Genomic DNA, 15,798 nt, shown 5'->3' on the forward strand with positions numbered 1-15,798 from the left:
CAGCAGCCCTGTGCGTACAGGCTGGCACTTAGCAGTGGCTGTTCTTTGCTAGCCAGACACGCTGCAGGTGTAGCTGAAGCACGGTGATGTTTATTATGTCCCTCTAAATAGCTGCCGCTGATGTTGCAGAACTGGTGCTGAGCCAGTAGAAACACATGAGCCATAATTGCGTCTGAGAAGAAGACAGCATTATGATGTTGACAGAGACAAATATATTTATCTGCAAGGTTAGTGTTCCTTTCAGACTAATCTATGTGGTATCTGGCAATGAGCTGTATTTCTTGCTGACGATCCATTGTGATAAGAACATTAGAGAAGCCAGAGGTCATCTTACGCTTGTGTATCATGAAATATATCTACATTTTTCTGATGGTTCCATCAGTTTTCCATAATCTAAGATAATTTTCTCCCCTCCTTGAAATAAAAAATGGGCTTAAATCCCTTATGTTGCAAAGATATTTCTCAGCTGATCAAAATTTCCCTTACTATTAAGAGACACGTTTGAGTTGTCTATTTGCATGTATTCACAGAGCAGTAAACTCTACTCTATAAATAAATTGACCAAAGTGGGCCCAAAATCCAGGCTTCTGCTTAAATGGAAATTTGGCCTCATCAGTAAGATAAACCTAAAGCAATGACCAGGTCTTAGGAGAGTGAAACCTTGACATCCACCCAAAAATCCAACTTATAAACGTAAAATCTGTGTTAAGAAGCCTGGAAAACTTGTGAGGGGCTTATTTCTGCTAGAGAAAGTGATGCACGTCTAAGGACCACTGTCTGAAGCCAGAAAGCTTTAATGTTGCCTGGTTCTGCTCTGCAGAGTCCCTGCCATGTAACCTGAGTACCCCAAATTCTTTAGGATTTGATGTTCCAGGGGGAGTTCTTATGCGATTCCACTCAGATAACACCTAACTTCACCAAAAGCTTATGTAACCCAAATTCCTTCAGACAAAACATTTTAAATGCAAAAGATAGTGTTTAATTAAAGAGATTTTTGCAGGGAAATTTTTTCAGTTCAGACCTCTTATGACTATCTGCAAAATAGGTGTGAAATGTCTGTGATTTAATCAGCATGCTGTTCGCTTATAAATCCAATGACAACTGATTTAATGCCAACATTTTCGTTGGCACTGCTGTTCATTTTCTTATAATTTTTCAGCAACTCAGACTAAATTCAGAATCATTTCTTTAGATACCAGGAACAGGAAGAAAGGATCAACACATTCTTTTCTGGTTTCACATGAAAACCCTGATTTCCTGTCTCGTTTAAGCCAAGGATAAACATAAATTAACACTGCATCTTCAGTGAGATCAGGTTAAGATGTCTAATATATAATTTTCCAAAGCAATGACACAACATCTTCAATTTCCTCAAAATAAAAGTCCATTTGACATTTAGTTTAAAGCCATCTACAATGTTTGTCTGAGGCCTTTGTTCCCTTAGCCACTTTTGTACAAGTGCTTAAGGCTTTATTTGCCTAAGTGTGGGATATAAGCGTAGGGCTAAATGATACATTGATTTCACATGAATGACAAGTGGAGATATTATTTCCCAGCATATGAAAAACATAAATCCAGCGATACATTCACGCAAAGAAAATCAGTAAAGCAACTCATAAAACGACTCTTCAAAGTGATTTATTTTACTGTTTTTCTTTCTTCCCTCCCTTTATTTAAGAACATGTCACAGACATGGTAGAAATACTCCAGAAAGAGCGTTAGTCTTCAAGGAGACCTTATCCAGACTAACTCACAGCACATACAGAAGACACCTTCACAGCAAAATATTTTATAGACTGCCCTTCCCAAAGGTTATTTAAGTATTTTAATTAGCTTTCTTTTATCCCCAAAAGACGAGTGATTAGGCAGATAGTGAAACACAACCAAAAAGAGGATATCAAGACAGACAAATGCTGCTTCTAAATATACTTGCATGCTATTTCAAGGCTCTTTGTAGCATCCAGCATATTTATGAAGCACACTGTAAAAGTAAAATGGGGAGATCCAGCACCACCGCAGTGATGAAAGGAAGTTTACCCTTAATGGCATTTCAGTGGTGTAAAGGATATCCAGTAAATAGCCACAGTGATATAGCTCTCCATGCTATTATTAATGGCAGTAACTACGCTAATGTACGTAGTGAGCTAATTACTTGTGGTACAAAGGTGATGGGCTGTGTGAAGAAGGTTATTTTTAATCCTAGATACAAGCAGGTTTTAATCAGCCTGCCAAAAAATGACTAGTTTTTTGACTGTTTAGGATGAAGCCTTTTGAAATTCTGCGTTAAAGATGGTTTTCTATAAAATAGCCTAGAAATAACTGAAAAGGTAAGCCATCTTCAGTTGCAGAGGATGGATTTCCTGCACTTTTTTTCTGACCCATCTGGTCAGACTGACAGCCACAAAGAGACCACCCTCTGTTACTTATCTAGATCTCCTCAGTATATTAAATTTGAGAAGGAATTTTCCAAGAGATCATAATCACTAGAACAGAAAATAGATGCACTGAAAGGCTATTACTTCTACAGAAAGCTTCAGAATAATTTATTTATGAGATGGGCTGTTGATTTTACATACTCTTTATGTTTATCAAATTTTTGACATTTATTCCTCCCAGATGGGCCACTAAAAGGCAGCTATTTAAGGTGTTATTGAGGCATAGAACTTCCAACCTCACCCAGAAGCAGAAAAGTAGGAGGAAGAGCAATCCAAGGGGTATTTTTAGGACCATCTAATAGATTCATCTCGAGTGGGTAGAAAGCAGTTGAGGAGATGCCTACGTGCATGATAAATGGAGCTCATTTGACCATGCCAAAGAACACATCCCTATGTCCTTCTGCAGTGAGGTCCTTCTCGGCCTTCCTTGGTAGACCTTCAGTGGCTGACATCTGATGAGCTTGAAAATACTTGGATCAGTGTTCTACAGGCTTAAAAATGTGTCCACTGTGTTCCAATACACGTGGGCCTCTCCTTCAACTGCAAGATAACTCAGCGTACAAGATTTTCATAGCTAGAGCTCACCTTAATTGCAGGGACTTGTACAGGACAAAGACATCGGGCACCCAAACAACAAAAACTGAGTTTATGACTTAAAGAAACTAGAGCTTTCTTACTCCTTGAAGAAAAAAAAAAAAAAAAAAAAAAAAAAAAAAAAGAGGCTAGCAGAAGCACAGACCTCAGGTTTTCTGGCTGCTTTCACCATTGGACTTGCACAGAGTGATTTAGGTATTTAGTACATAGTAGGAGAGTATTCAGACTATGGCTTTGTCCTACAGATTTCACCATAAAAAAAAAAAGCAGTGATTCAGGTTTTAATGTCTGTCTTATAACTTTTTGGTCTAACAAGCAAATATTGTTTGGCGTGTCCAGCAAAGTTGTAATCTCTTTATATTTATGTCAATTAAATTATGTCTGAAGCAAAGCCTAATTGCTGTGGCATCACAGTTAAAGATCAAAAACAATTGTGTTTTGCATAGCAATACTATAAAATACTGCCATTTCTGCTAAAAACATCCATTTTTTTTCTATAACAGATTACACTGCATCTTTGAAGTGAGAATTTAAGCAGCTAGTGATTATAATATGTACAACATTAATCTTCAGACTTTAATCTCTGTAGTCCTATTTAACACAATGAAGCAGTGAAGCTTCAAAGAGTACGGATGTTTTATATTGTTTATTGAGATATGAGGTAAAATATAAATGAAAGATCTGGGGAATCAAAATTATATCCATAATACTTTTTAATCTGCTTAACGTATTCAATGCTAGCCATGTCAGATAACTACCACTATACTTGCCTTGATGATCAGTAATACGAACATACTGAATAGGGTAAATATATTAATTAGTGCCTGCACATCTTTCCTTCTTGCTGGTGTAATCATTAAATTGATTTTTCCAGTCTGACATGTAATTGTTCCAGCGATGGAATCCTGCTTTCCACTCTCGTTCTGCTTCATCAATATTTCCTGTAAAACATGAAATGGGTTACATTAATCTAAATTTGAATCTCTTTACATGCTAATTGAAAAATAATTCTGATTATCAATGTAATTTGCTCTAAATACATTTTAGGATGTTCTTTTGTATCTTTTTCTCAAACTTGGAATGACTGGAAATTCAGTGACAGATCAAGAACAACTGCAAAGATATCATTCAGGCACACTGCAGGGGAATAAAGATGTTTATGTATGGGATTGCTGCTTTGCATAATATTCTGTCCATCAAACATGTCATTTTAGAGCCACCTTTTTGTGAAACCATTGAAATATTAGTTCAATATATTCTACAGTGAAGCCTACATACCCCAAAGAATACGATACACAATCTGAGATAGATAACTTGTAAAGTTACAGTCAAATCACAGCTTTGTTGAAGGCCACAACAGTCCTGCCTTTAGTTTCAATGGATTACAATGGTGACCAGGATTTCACCCTGCTTCAAAATAAATCTGCATGTTTAATATACAAGTGACACAAGTTTGGAGAAGGATACCATAAAACGTGCATAATGTCAACGTAAAATCAATTTCTTTTTTCTCTTTCATTCTCGCCTATAAAGCATTTGCTGACTAATCCTGTATCCCAAGGTAATAATTATTGCCAAATTCATTATAGACATCAGAGCAGAGGGTGAAGATGAGAAGAGTAATAAAAATACATCATTTCACAAGGTTCCCAGAGTATCTTACGGACAGGGATCACTTCCTCCAGTCCCAAAAGATAATTAACCCTAGAGAGGGATGTGGTGACCTTGCAGGAACAGCACATACAACCACAAAATGAAAGATAAAGCATACAGGGCTCATTGCATACCGTGGGTCAGCTGCAGAATTTCTGTTAAAGTTCAGAAACCATTGATGATCTATGAATGTCTTTACTCATTTTGCACCTAATTATCTCAGTGTCCCATATTGATGTAGCTTGCTTCCAAAAAATGCAGTAATTGTGTTCACTAGATAACAGCTCCATGAGTTCTTTATGCTCTTTTGACTTTATGTTCTTCTGCTGCAATAGAGCATAGGCCCTTTCCCTCTATAAAAACACTCTTTTCTCCCCATTTTTTATGATCTGCCAGCACTGCAAGTTTAACTGGTTATATGAAAATGAAATACTTTTGTGTTTTACACATCAGTAGAGAAAATATTCTGGAAAGAGAGTTAACAGATTCAGAGATTTAGTTTGGAGAAGCATCCAGTAATTTGGTTGCTTATCTGCAGTTCAGCTCAATACATCCAAACCTTTTTGGTCTGGAAATCCAGATGGCAATTTAATGAGACTTTGAAATGAGATTTACATTACTTTGTTCCAGTGAGACCAGAAATAAAACCAAGATACTTTTTCTTGGGGAGATTCTGTGCTTCTTGTAATCAAAAGTGAAACTGTGTACAAACATAGGAAGAAATATTAAAAAGTTAACCAAATTGCTCTCAGTTCAAATAAGTCAATAAACTTGGTTACATCAGAGTTCAAAGAAAAGTTCAGATAGTATATTTTTTTCCCCCCGTGCTGGCCATAGCTGTGATTAACCCTGAGAACATTTGTAAACGCTGATAATAATAACAGCATGTTTTGATTACTAAGCTGTGCTGATATGATTCAGAGAACTAGAAGGAGAAGACACACACACACACATTGTTTGGCTTTCTTGACCCTAGGAACTCATCTCTGCACATTTCTAATTTCAGGAATTATCCAGGATTTCAGAGCCAGATTTTCCACTTGTGCCAGAAGGATTGGTCATTTGACGTGAACCATCACTGGCATTATTAGAAGAAAGAAAACTTAAACCTCATTTCTGATCTTATTTTAGTTTTCAGTTTTGTTTATCCAGGCAAAGATTCCATTTACGAATTCAAAAAAAACCTGTTCTTACTTTAATTATTCAGGTTTAGATGTGTTTGAAGTCTTAATGTGCAGAAAGCATTTGTGCCCAAAGACATTGGAAAGTGAAATAACTTTAATTGAAGCTGTGTGTATTATAAAAGTCATTGGTTGAGAGTATAAATTATGAGACAGTTCAGCTGGAGAAAACAGACAGAGAGAAATTTGGACTTGCCACCATTATGAATCTAAAAGACAAGAGAGAGAAAGGAAAACACTGAAGTAAGAACTTGGATTCCTGTTTGTTTGCTTTTTCAGCGATAAGATTCAACTTGAAGTCACAAGTCAATGCATCCCATTATCACCAACATCATCAATCTCTTTGAAACAACCACCTATGACTTGGATGAGCTGACAGCTAGAAAGCAGGAAAAAAAAAAAAAGATGAAAAAAAAGGATAAAAGATTAGAGAATTCGACTTGACTGATAATTACAGCTCAGATCACTGGTTGCTGCAATTCTCGGGTATTGAGCTGATAATACAGTGAGGTTATTTTGCTATATGCCATCTTCTAGATAGCCCGACTCTACAGAGATACTAATTAGCCTAATGCAAAGCACAGAGAAGTTTACAAGGAGAAGGGGGGAAATTTCAGGAGGCGATGAATCATACCTTAATGCTCAGAAAGGTCCCAGTTTAACAGAGGAAAGAAAAAAAAAAAGGTTGTTTTGATTCTTCAGCAGTGTCAGCACAGGCAGCTGGCATTTCTTTTCTTTCCACATAGGCATACAGCCCTCAATTCAATGGCATTATAGCAAAGTTATATTTATCTCCATAACATCATTTGTTGCTCTGCTACATGTGCCAGTAAAGTGCTAATCTCGAATTTATTTTTGTAGTATTAACATTAAGATTGAGACAAAGGCCAAGTAGCTGTTATGACACAGCATAATTAATAAGGGATAACAAGCTGGAATTCTTTTTTTTTCCTGTCCTCCCGAACAGCTCATAAATGCTGGTACCTGCAAAACTTCTTGGTTCATCAGTATCGTAAACACTACAGCTTTATGCTGCTGTATCTCTCATGGTGATAGCTTCCACACGATATGCCAGAAAGGAGAATACCTATCTCAGTATCTCTGTATTCAATGCTTTTTAGTCACATGCTTTGAATATCAATGCTTTAAAAAAAAAAATAAAATTAATCAAACAGTGTATTTTGTTTTTATATATATTTTTCAGGACTTCAGGTTATTATTATCATCTTTCAAATGCAAGTTGCCCTATCTTGGGGGTGAATAATTTTAAGAACTGTTCTCCCTCTCACATCCAGTATGCAAAATGCTGGAGCTGGGGAGAATTAAGATTATAAAGGTCCACAGATGGCTGTCATAGGTACAGAGTGGAATTTTCTTTGTCACCTGCAAGTGAGGTTTGTTTTGGCTAATCCACTTTTTGCATGCATAAGGACTGCAGTACATAGCTCTATGGAAATAGGCAACTATTTCTGATGGTGACTTTTCTAAGTCATCACACCTTTAATAGTCTGAATACTCCAAGTATTGTTTTATGGAGTCCAGATGCTTTTGAGAGGTTCATAGCAACCACAGTGATTTTGGTCATTACTACTCAAGAGGTTGAACTTCCCTCTGTCTCTAGTTAATATCTTTTCAGAGCCTATGTATTTACTTTTTAATACAATATATTTCCAATGGCCACTTTGAAGTCTGACTTCCTTATAGATGATATATGATGCAATAATATCAAGTGAAACAGAAATGTATGCACTATATATATTGGACACTAAAATAGTAATGAAAGATAAATGGAAATCTTGGCTACCTGCAGCTTTCTATAATCTAGAGGAAACAGAGATGTAAATAGATGGGGCTCAGGAAGCGTTAAAGATCATTTGAGGAGGTAGAGTCTTACAGAGATGCTTTTATAATTAACATATGATTGCTCTAAAAGCTTCTTAAGAGTCACTTACTGTTTATTGTCCCTCCAGTGTGTTTCTTTTAGAAGCCATCATCAGAAAACGTTCTGGTGGTTGTCCCGGTGCTTCTGTCCTCGAATGAAACATTAAATGCTGAATGCTCCTGCTTTATCTTTGGGTGACTGTGAAGGGAGGGTACTCTGTGTGCAGTGGGCCCTTTGCAATAGAGCTACCTACGTAAGTGTTTGTGAGTAGCAATTGTGTCAAGCTGGGATTGCGAACCCACATATCACATGTCTAAGTCTGGTGTATCTGCCTACCAACTTAAACTCACATCTTCAGATATAATCTTACATATCCCAATTGAGTGGGGAGACCTTAAGAAATCTTCCAAAAAAATCACAGAAAATACTCTAGAGATAGAAAGGTCAGAATTATCTATGTGAGTGTTACATTAGTGAGTTTTATTATTATTATTTTCCTTCTTAATTTTCTCAACCCTAAACCACAAGGTTTATTTATACCTATTTTTGAACACATCAGATCTTTTTGTGTGATCAAAATACCTAACCACAAAGATAGTGGGAACTAGAACTGCCTCAGTGAACCTGCCTTGGTCTGCCACGGCAACCTGCTTGCTCAGACTCAGCAGTGCCATATGGAGAATATGTCAAAGGTGTAGCACAACTTATGCAATGATCAGTATCTGGTTCCTTGATAAGCACATCCATGTCAAACTGACCATTCAGCAGTGCAAGGTCTGCAAAATAACTCAGTTTGATTGTCTTCGTGTCCTTCCTGATGCAACCCTACCTTGTCTATCTGAACTAAGCTTGAACTACAACTTGCAGCAATGACACAGCATTTCCTTATACCTTGTTTTCTACCACCTTATATCATAATAAAGTAACCCTGCTTGTCTGTTTCAGTAGAAGAAATGATGGAAGAAGCATCAGTTGATGAAGAAATACTTTATATATATGGAATGTACTGTCTCATGAGTTCTTTTGGGCATAAGTGGAGATAGGGAATGCAAAACACTATTTCAGCGAAGAGAATTGTTACAATACAAAGTGTTACATCATGGTTGCAAGTAGAAACTTAAATGTTTCTTTGTCAGAACTGTGCAAGACTGTGTAGGGAACATAAATATAAAAGCAGTATTTCTGTTACAGTATTTCAGGGACTGATCGATGTAGATATATGACAAAGAAGCACTACTTAACAACATTCTTGTCTCATTGCTAGGTTAGGATCCAGGTTCAGTGATTCTTTTCTTTTCCATAGAGTATGATGCCCATCACTGCAGCTCCGGAAATTTTATCTAACATCTGAACATCTTATGGAAATAGAGTTACAAAATGGAAACATGAAGGCTTAGATTGAATTATCACATTAATACCAAGCAAACAAGCCTTGCATGAAACAATTTAGATTAAAGTATCTAAAAAGCATTTTTACCTGTCATTTCCAGTACTTTGGGGAAAAAAATATTCCAGAAGCGACACTGCTGAGCACGTAGTTTTGTAAGTACCTCCGAAGCATCAGTATTTAATGTCAAATATTTTTGTTCAGTACTGGTAAAGACTGGCCATCTTGTTCCATTAATCAGGGTCCCATTTGGATTTCTAAATGATAAAGAGAAATATTTCATTTTGAATGAGGATTCATTTCATCATATCATATAAGGTTTTCTGCTTGGTTGTTTTCACTCAACAGTTATTAACTTAACTATGTTAGTTTGGAATTACTGGAGTACACTTTTTTTAAGCAACTGAAAAAAACTGATTGAAATTCATTTTTTAAAAAGTAAAACTATATGCAGGCCACTCTGAAAGTAATGCCTCCTATTTATTTATATGGAAACTGCAATGGATACAAAGAGCAAAATAAGACTATTTGATAGATGAAATTCTCAGCTACAAAACTCTGTTTTCCAACACAGACACCTGCCTTAGCAATGCACTTTTGCCAATGATAAACAAGTGCCTGCAGCACCTGCGCATAAAAATCTGCACCAACTGGTCACAGTCTGTGACCACTATTAATGTCACCACTGCGTACCATTCACCATCACCTCACTGTGCTCACATCCACTGGTTTGTCAGCAGACGTCAATAAATGTCAGTGGGCGTCATTTTTCCCCCCACACTTTTGCTTTGTCTGCACTTCCATGTCTGATGCCATTTTGTCAGATTGCCCCTCTGCTGCCGTCTGTCATAAGGGAACAAGATGCAACAGATCAGGCAGGCCAGGCTGGATGGGACTTTGAGCAACCTGGTCTAGAGGGAGGTGTCTCTGCCTATAGCATGGTGTTGGAACTAGATTATCTTAAATGTCCCTTCCAATCCAAACCATTCTAAGATCCTATGACTGGTGGAAAGGTTCAGCCATTACTATCATTCCACCAACAACTGACTGTCTGGGCCAATATAACAAAATAGAAGGCATTTCTTTCAGAGCAACCCTTGTATAGACACTTTATGATAAAAAAAAAAAAATACTTGCTTAACTGCTATGCATAAGATACGTGTATTGAATATAGAGATTCTCATAGAAGCTGTATATTATTACCAGTGCCTTAAAAGAATAAGCTAGTTTGGAAGGTTTCATGACTCATGTTTTAGTTTTAATACTGTAGACCATTTCAGATAGACAAACTGACTGGATGAAATGGCTCAGAAAAAAAAATGCAAGTAAAGGTTCAAAATTGTCTAAATTTTGCATTGAAGCTATAGTGGGAGAGAAAAGAATTATTTCTCATTAACAAGGAAAAGTTCCTCCTTGGGCTATGCTAAGCTCCAGTAGAGGAGTGCCAAATATGAACAATTACAAATCTTCTGGAAATTGGGAAGAGCTACAGAGCATTTGGATCTTTACAACACAGACTCTGCACATTAAAGGATCACAACTGCTAGTATTAAAATAGTTGTGATAAATATTTATAATACAATGGTATTCATAGGGCTCTAGTGACAAACATTAACATTCAAAAGGACAGACAGATCCAGCTTTCCCCTCCGAAAAGGGCAACATGTAGTATCTATTGGATGGATCTGTACGACTAGAGAAAAAATAAATTTGAGTGTGTTTAAAAAGAACAGAATGTGAAACATTGCATTAGAGAACAAATGAGAATGAATATGATATTTTAGAAAAAAAAGTGGACAATCTGTAACTGTTCAAAATACAAATCTGTATTAGTTCTGAAGAGGTTAGAAGACAAATTAAGTATCTTATTTCTGTGCAAGCAAGAGGACTCATTTTCTTTGCTAGAAGACGACATCAAGGAATGGTTTCTAGGGCAGAACAATGGTAGCTGATGATCCTCAGCAGGATAAATTAAGGAGAACTAGAAGCTTCGTTAATTTGCTTTTCTCTACTTCACTTTTCACCAAGACTTCCCAGAAGGCAGCGGTCAGAGAGGAGTCCATCATGCATGGAGCACTGCTTGCCACTAATGGGCACAAGGCAGTTGGTACAGGTGGGAGCCATCGAAGCACAAGATTCAGCCACTGAAATAGTACTGACACATCTTAGTTCATGCAGAATGAGTCAAACATTTGCCCCATTTCAGCATTCTGTTTTACTCTAGAGTTCATAGCACTGGGTATCATCCATTTACAGAAACTCTTACAGACTAAGAGTTTCAATGAACCATTTACTGGTTGGCTCACTTCCTTACTGATATTTCTTTACTAATTTTGCCCTGATTAACTTACGGCACCCTTTTAACCACGCATTTATTTGTGACTCAAGAGAACGACAACTTAAGCAGAGTTGACTTGCACTTCATTTCAAGATCAGAACACTAATGGTGCTGTCAGTATTCATTTAACAGCTTTTATCCTGTGAAATAAATCATGACACTCCACTTTATAACTTGCAGGTGTAGGGGGGATTAAACAATGGCTACAGATGTATTTTACTAAAAATTATTGAAAGAACTGTCAGAAGAGTGCAGCATTTTGAAATATGTGAGCGTGCTGATCATTACATACTCTCTAATTTCCAGAACGCTTACTGTTCAAAGACACGTCCAGTAATTCCCATCTTAGCTTCACTACTGAAAATTCCCAAAGTTAAAAAGCAGTTCCAAGCTAAAGCAAAACACAGAGATCACAAGAGTGCAACGCTTAACTGGTAAGAACAAGTTATGACTATGACCTCACTGCCCTATTGCAATTACATTTCATTCCTCCTTACTAATAACTTCATGACGAGAATTGCAGTGCACAGAAAAAGCTACAAAATCACATAGTGTCCAGACCAAACTCCAAGTTTAATAATATCCACATAAAAAATTAAAAGTTTTGTGAGAATATCCTTACCAAACAAAGAGGAACCCAATACATTTGCAACCGTAGAACAGATCAATATGATGGGAAAGGCATTACAACAAAGGTGCAATGACAGAAAAACTGCCACGATAGAAGAAGGATATAAAGGAAGGGAAAAAGTTTGCTCACCCATATCAGAAGATTCTAGGTTCAAAGGGGAAAGCTTCAAGAAGGGATCTTCAAAAAGAGATCCTTCCATACTGGCAGTCAGCCCTTCAGTGAGGTCTAAGAGAGCTGCAGCCAAGCTCCACCCCTTCCAGTCACACAGATGAATTGCCTTCACCTGTGCTCCCAGGGCTGACTGGGTCCATTCCCCAGCTGTTCAATCAGCAGTTCAGGCCATGACTCAACAGTTCCCATACAACACCATACAGGCCTACCTGTGTCCGTCTGTGGTTGGATGGCTGATCTTGGCTGACAGATTAGAACTTGAAGCTACTGAAACAATGCTCAGAATTTCTATGGAAACCTCCATCCTGTGGACTTTATCAGCTTCTCAGACCTCTTAACGTTTTGATGCTATTTCATCTTCTGATACCATTCATTCGTGTCTTCTTCGTTACATTTCACTCCTAGCTACCTCTGTGCCATCAGTAGGATTTGAAAGGATGCCCATTAGGGCTTGGACTACATTTCTATCATGCATCAACTTCATTGAATTCTAAAAACATTCCTTATACTTAAGCTCTAGCCAGGAAATATCTTCCTTTTGTTCATAGAAAATGCAAGGTTCTTCACTGAATAATTTTAGCGTATTTTCTATATGCTTATTTTCTATATGCTTATTTTCTATATGCTTTTTAATGTTGTGCAGGAGTCTTAGGGCAATTAAGAAGTGCAATTATCTGAACTGCTCCCAGAGAAGAAATGTAAGAGAAGAAGAAGAGAACCCAAACTTGTGCTTACACTATGGCATACACAGAACTTATTTCTATATTTCTTCTATTTTTTTTTGCTTCTCTTAACGCCATGAGGTTTCAGGCTGGGCTCTTCAATATTGGTAGCAGCTCAGTGATGTTTTCTCATTTAGTTTGTAAAGATAAGTTTTTAAGGCAGCCAAACATTTTCTCAATAACTTGAAAAACAGTTTTTAGCAATTCATCTCTACTAAAGCTGCTCTCATGCACCACCTTTACATATATATGCTACCACTAAAGTTCATAAGCTGCACTGCAATCCTCAGATCTGTGGAATCTGGTTTTTGGGTTTTTTTTTTTGTTTGTTTGTTTGTTTTCTTTTTTTTTTCTTTTTTTTTTTCTTTTTTTTTTTTTTTTGTGTGTGTGTTTTGTTTTATTTTTTAAATTTACTGCTCCACAGGTCATACTTTCCCTTTTTGAACGTTGCATAACCATAGTTGTCAATAGAATTTTATCTTCAGGGCTCATTCATGGGAAGCATTCCAGATTTGACAGGAGGAGTGAAGAGGGCTTAAGATGAGATAACTCACTGGAGGTGTCCAAGGTTGTGCTGGCTGGGGTCTGGGCAGTCAGACCACAGCAGCAGTTGGGACTGGGTGGGTTTTAAGATCCCTTCCAACCAACCAAAGCCATTCTGTGACATTATGATCATTTCTGTGTACTTAGTGTTCTTCTTCCAAAACTTCAGAAAAAAAAGAAGGCCAATTTGTTTCAGATGGAAAATGCAACAACCTGAACACAGTTTTTTTCATCATAATCAAAATGCCAATGTTACCATTCTCATTAATATGATCAATATAGCCTGGAAAACAACACTAGCTCACTGCATATTTATTAATATTTATAGCATTAATTTGATGGCTTATCAAACAAATTCACAAAAACTAATTAATCATCGATTTATTTTTTTTCTTTACTTTTCTATTTCACTTTATTTTTGTGAGTGAACTTTTAATAGTTTTCACTCTGCTGTGGTGTCTCCATTTAACAGAGAGCTTCTTTTGCACTGTTACACTATACTTTGTCATCCACAAAGAAAAATCTGTGATAGTTCTCTTGGAAAACAGCTTAGACACAATTTACCTTTGTAAAGAGTATTGCAAACGCTGTACCGCATGCTGGTTCAGATTGTCCCATACCTTCATTCTATTCCTGTTTAGCTGCTCTGTTTATAACAGGATCTAGTCAGCACCTTGCGTGTTTCCCTAGAGAAAACTGCAACAAGTTCATCCATTATTTCATCCGTCTAACACAGATTAATTATACAAACCCAAACTTGCTAAGAGATTCACAGGTTGAAAGAACTCTGCCTCCAGCACCAGGCAGCCCCTTGCTCCAGCCAGACCTGCCTGGAAGGCCACAAACACACACTGCTTTCTGCTTAGCTGCAGCTGCTCATAGAGATACTGCTCCCCAAGAAGAAGCACATACTAATTTCCCCTGAGAAGCATGTTATTGCTCTTAATTGTCTCTTCAGTAGCTGCTGGCTTTCCTCTGACCCTCTCTGAAAGCAGCTCAGCAAGCTCACTGCCTGCAGCTCACCCTGAAGAGAATATCCCATTCCTCTCTGATCTGCAGAGCAGTAGAAAGGTGGCCCCTCTGTACACAGCTTACCTCTGCAGCTCTCATCAGAGCAGCACCAGTCAACAAAACAATGCACAGCAAGGCAATTTGTTTCTCGCTGCCTTCTGCAGGCTATCACCACACTGGCATGTGTCTCGTTAGCTGAATGAGGCGCCTGCTGAGATTAATGAAAGGTTATGATAATGCTGCTGCACCCTCTTCTTCCCCTGTGCAGTAAGTATTGAAATTAAATGGGGACTTGCTCCTGCTAGGTGCAACTTTATTGACTTTACCAGGGTTGTATCTGTTGATGCTCACTCTCAATTTTGCCCCCTTTTCTTTTAAACAGTTGGTTTAAAGGGAGGAGAGAATGAATGTGAATCATTTTTATTAGCTTTCATGGTTCCTTGCAGCTATCAGGCAGTGCTGGCAATCAGCTGTTTTTCATGGGATGCCATTTTACTCTGTGTTACCATGGGCACAGGATAACAGGGAGGGGGGAAGTGCCTCCCAGCTACCTGGGAATGCAACAGCAGCAGTAATGCTGTCTCTTGCATGTTTTCTGCAGCTGCATAACAAAGTCTTTAAGAATTATGGAAATAGTAATTTCAGCATCAAATAAGAACTACACTGTCATTGCAGGAGTTGCTGAAGCCTGCACAGATGTACCCCAGGTACATCCCAGCAGCACAGCCAGGGCAGCAGCATAGGTTCCACCCTTATGGTTCCTCTTACAGCAGCTCAGTGCAGATGTGAAACCTAACAATACCTGCTAAAATGTGAAACCTAATGAATGCAATTAATACTGTAGTTTGAGTTTGCACTTGTAGAAATGCAGAACAAAAATATTTTTTCTGTGTTATAAACTTTGGTTGTGTTTTCTTCTAATGTGTTTTCAGGAAGGTAAAAGAGACTAAGAGCACAGAGCAGGCAAAATGAATAAGAGACGGGAGGCAGAGTCATGCTGGCAGAAAAAGAGATGCCAAACTCAGAAGTGATACCACAGACTAAATTCTAATGATGCCGTAAGTAAACATAGCCACTTACTTTAATAAAGCTGCATGTAGACAAATGAAAAATTACAGGATGATAAGAGCTAATGAATAATAGTGTCATCTGACAGGTCCCCACCAAAGCTCTGGCCTCCAACTCATTGCTCCTCAGAAGGACAGGATATGGCAGTGCTTTACCCTTTCTGCAGTACAAAGCCTGACTCC

At 37.7% G+C, this 15,798-nt stretch overlaps 1 protein-coding gene across 4 annotated transcripts in view; it reads right to left on the reverse strand.

The window, feature by feature from the left end:
* Positions 1-1,620: 1,620 nt before the first annotated feature.
* Positions 1,621-15,798, reverse strand: part of BCHE (butyrylcholinesterase) — a 49,751-nt gene continuing 35,573 nt past the window's right edge. For 3 of the 4 annotated variants that reach the window (XM_048955415.1, XM_048955416.1, XM_048955414.1), the window contains 2 exons: positions 9,223-9,389; positions 1,621-3,970 (listed from right to left, as the gene is read on the reverse strand). In XM_048955415.1, the coding sequence (XP_048811372.1) occupies positions 3,843-3,970; positions 9,223-9,389 (295 nt within the window). In that variant the 3' untranslated portion in view covers positions 1,621-3,842. Of the gene's footprint in view, positions 3,971-7,815; positions 7,890-9,222; positions 9,390-15,798 lie in introns of all 4 variants that reach the window. The other variant, XM_048955417.1, reaches the window with a different exon arrangement.

This window comes from Lagopus muta, chromosome 9 (genome assembly GCF_023343835.1).
Source record: "Lagopus muta isolate bLagMut1 chromosome 9, bLagMut1 primary, whole genome shotgun sequence".
Taxonomy (NCBI): Eukaryota; Metazoa; Chordata; class Aves; order Galliformes; family Phasianidae; genus Lagopus; species Lagopus muta.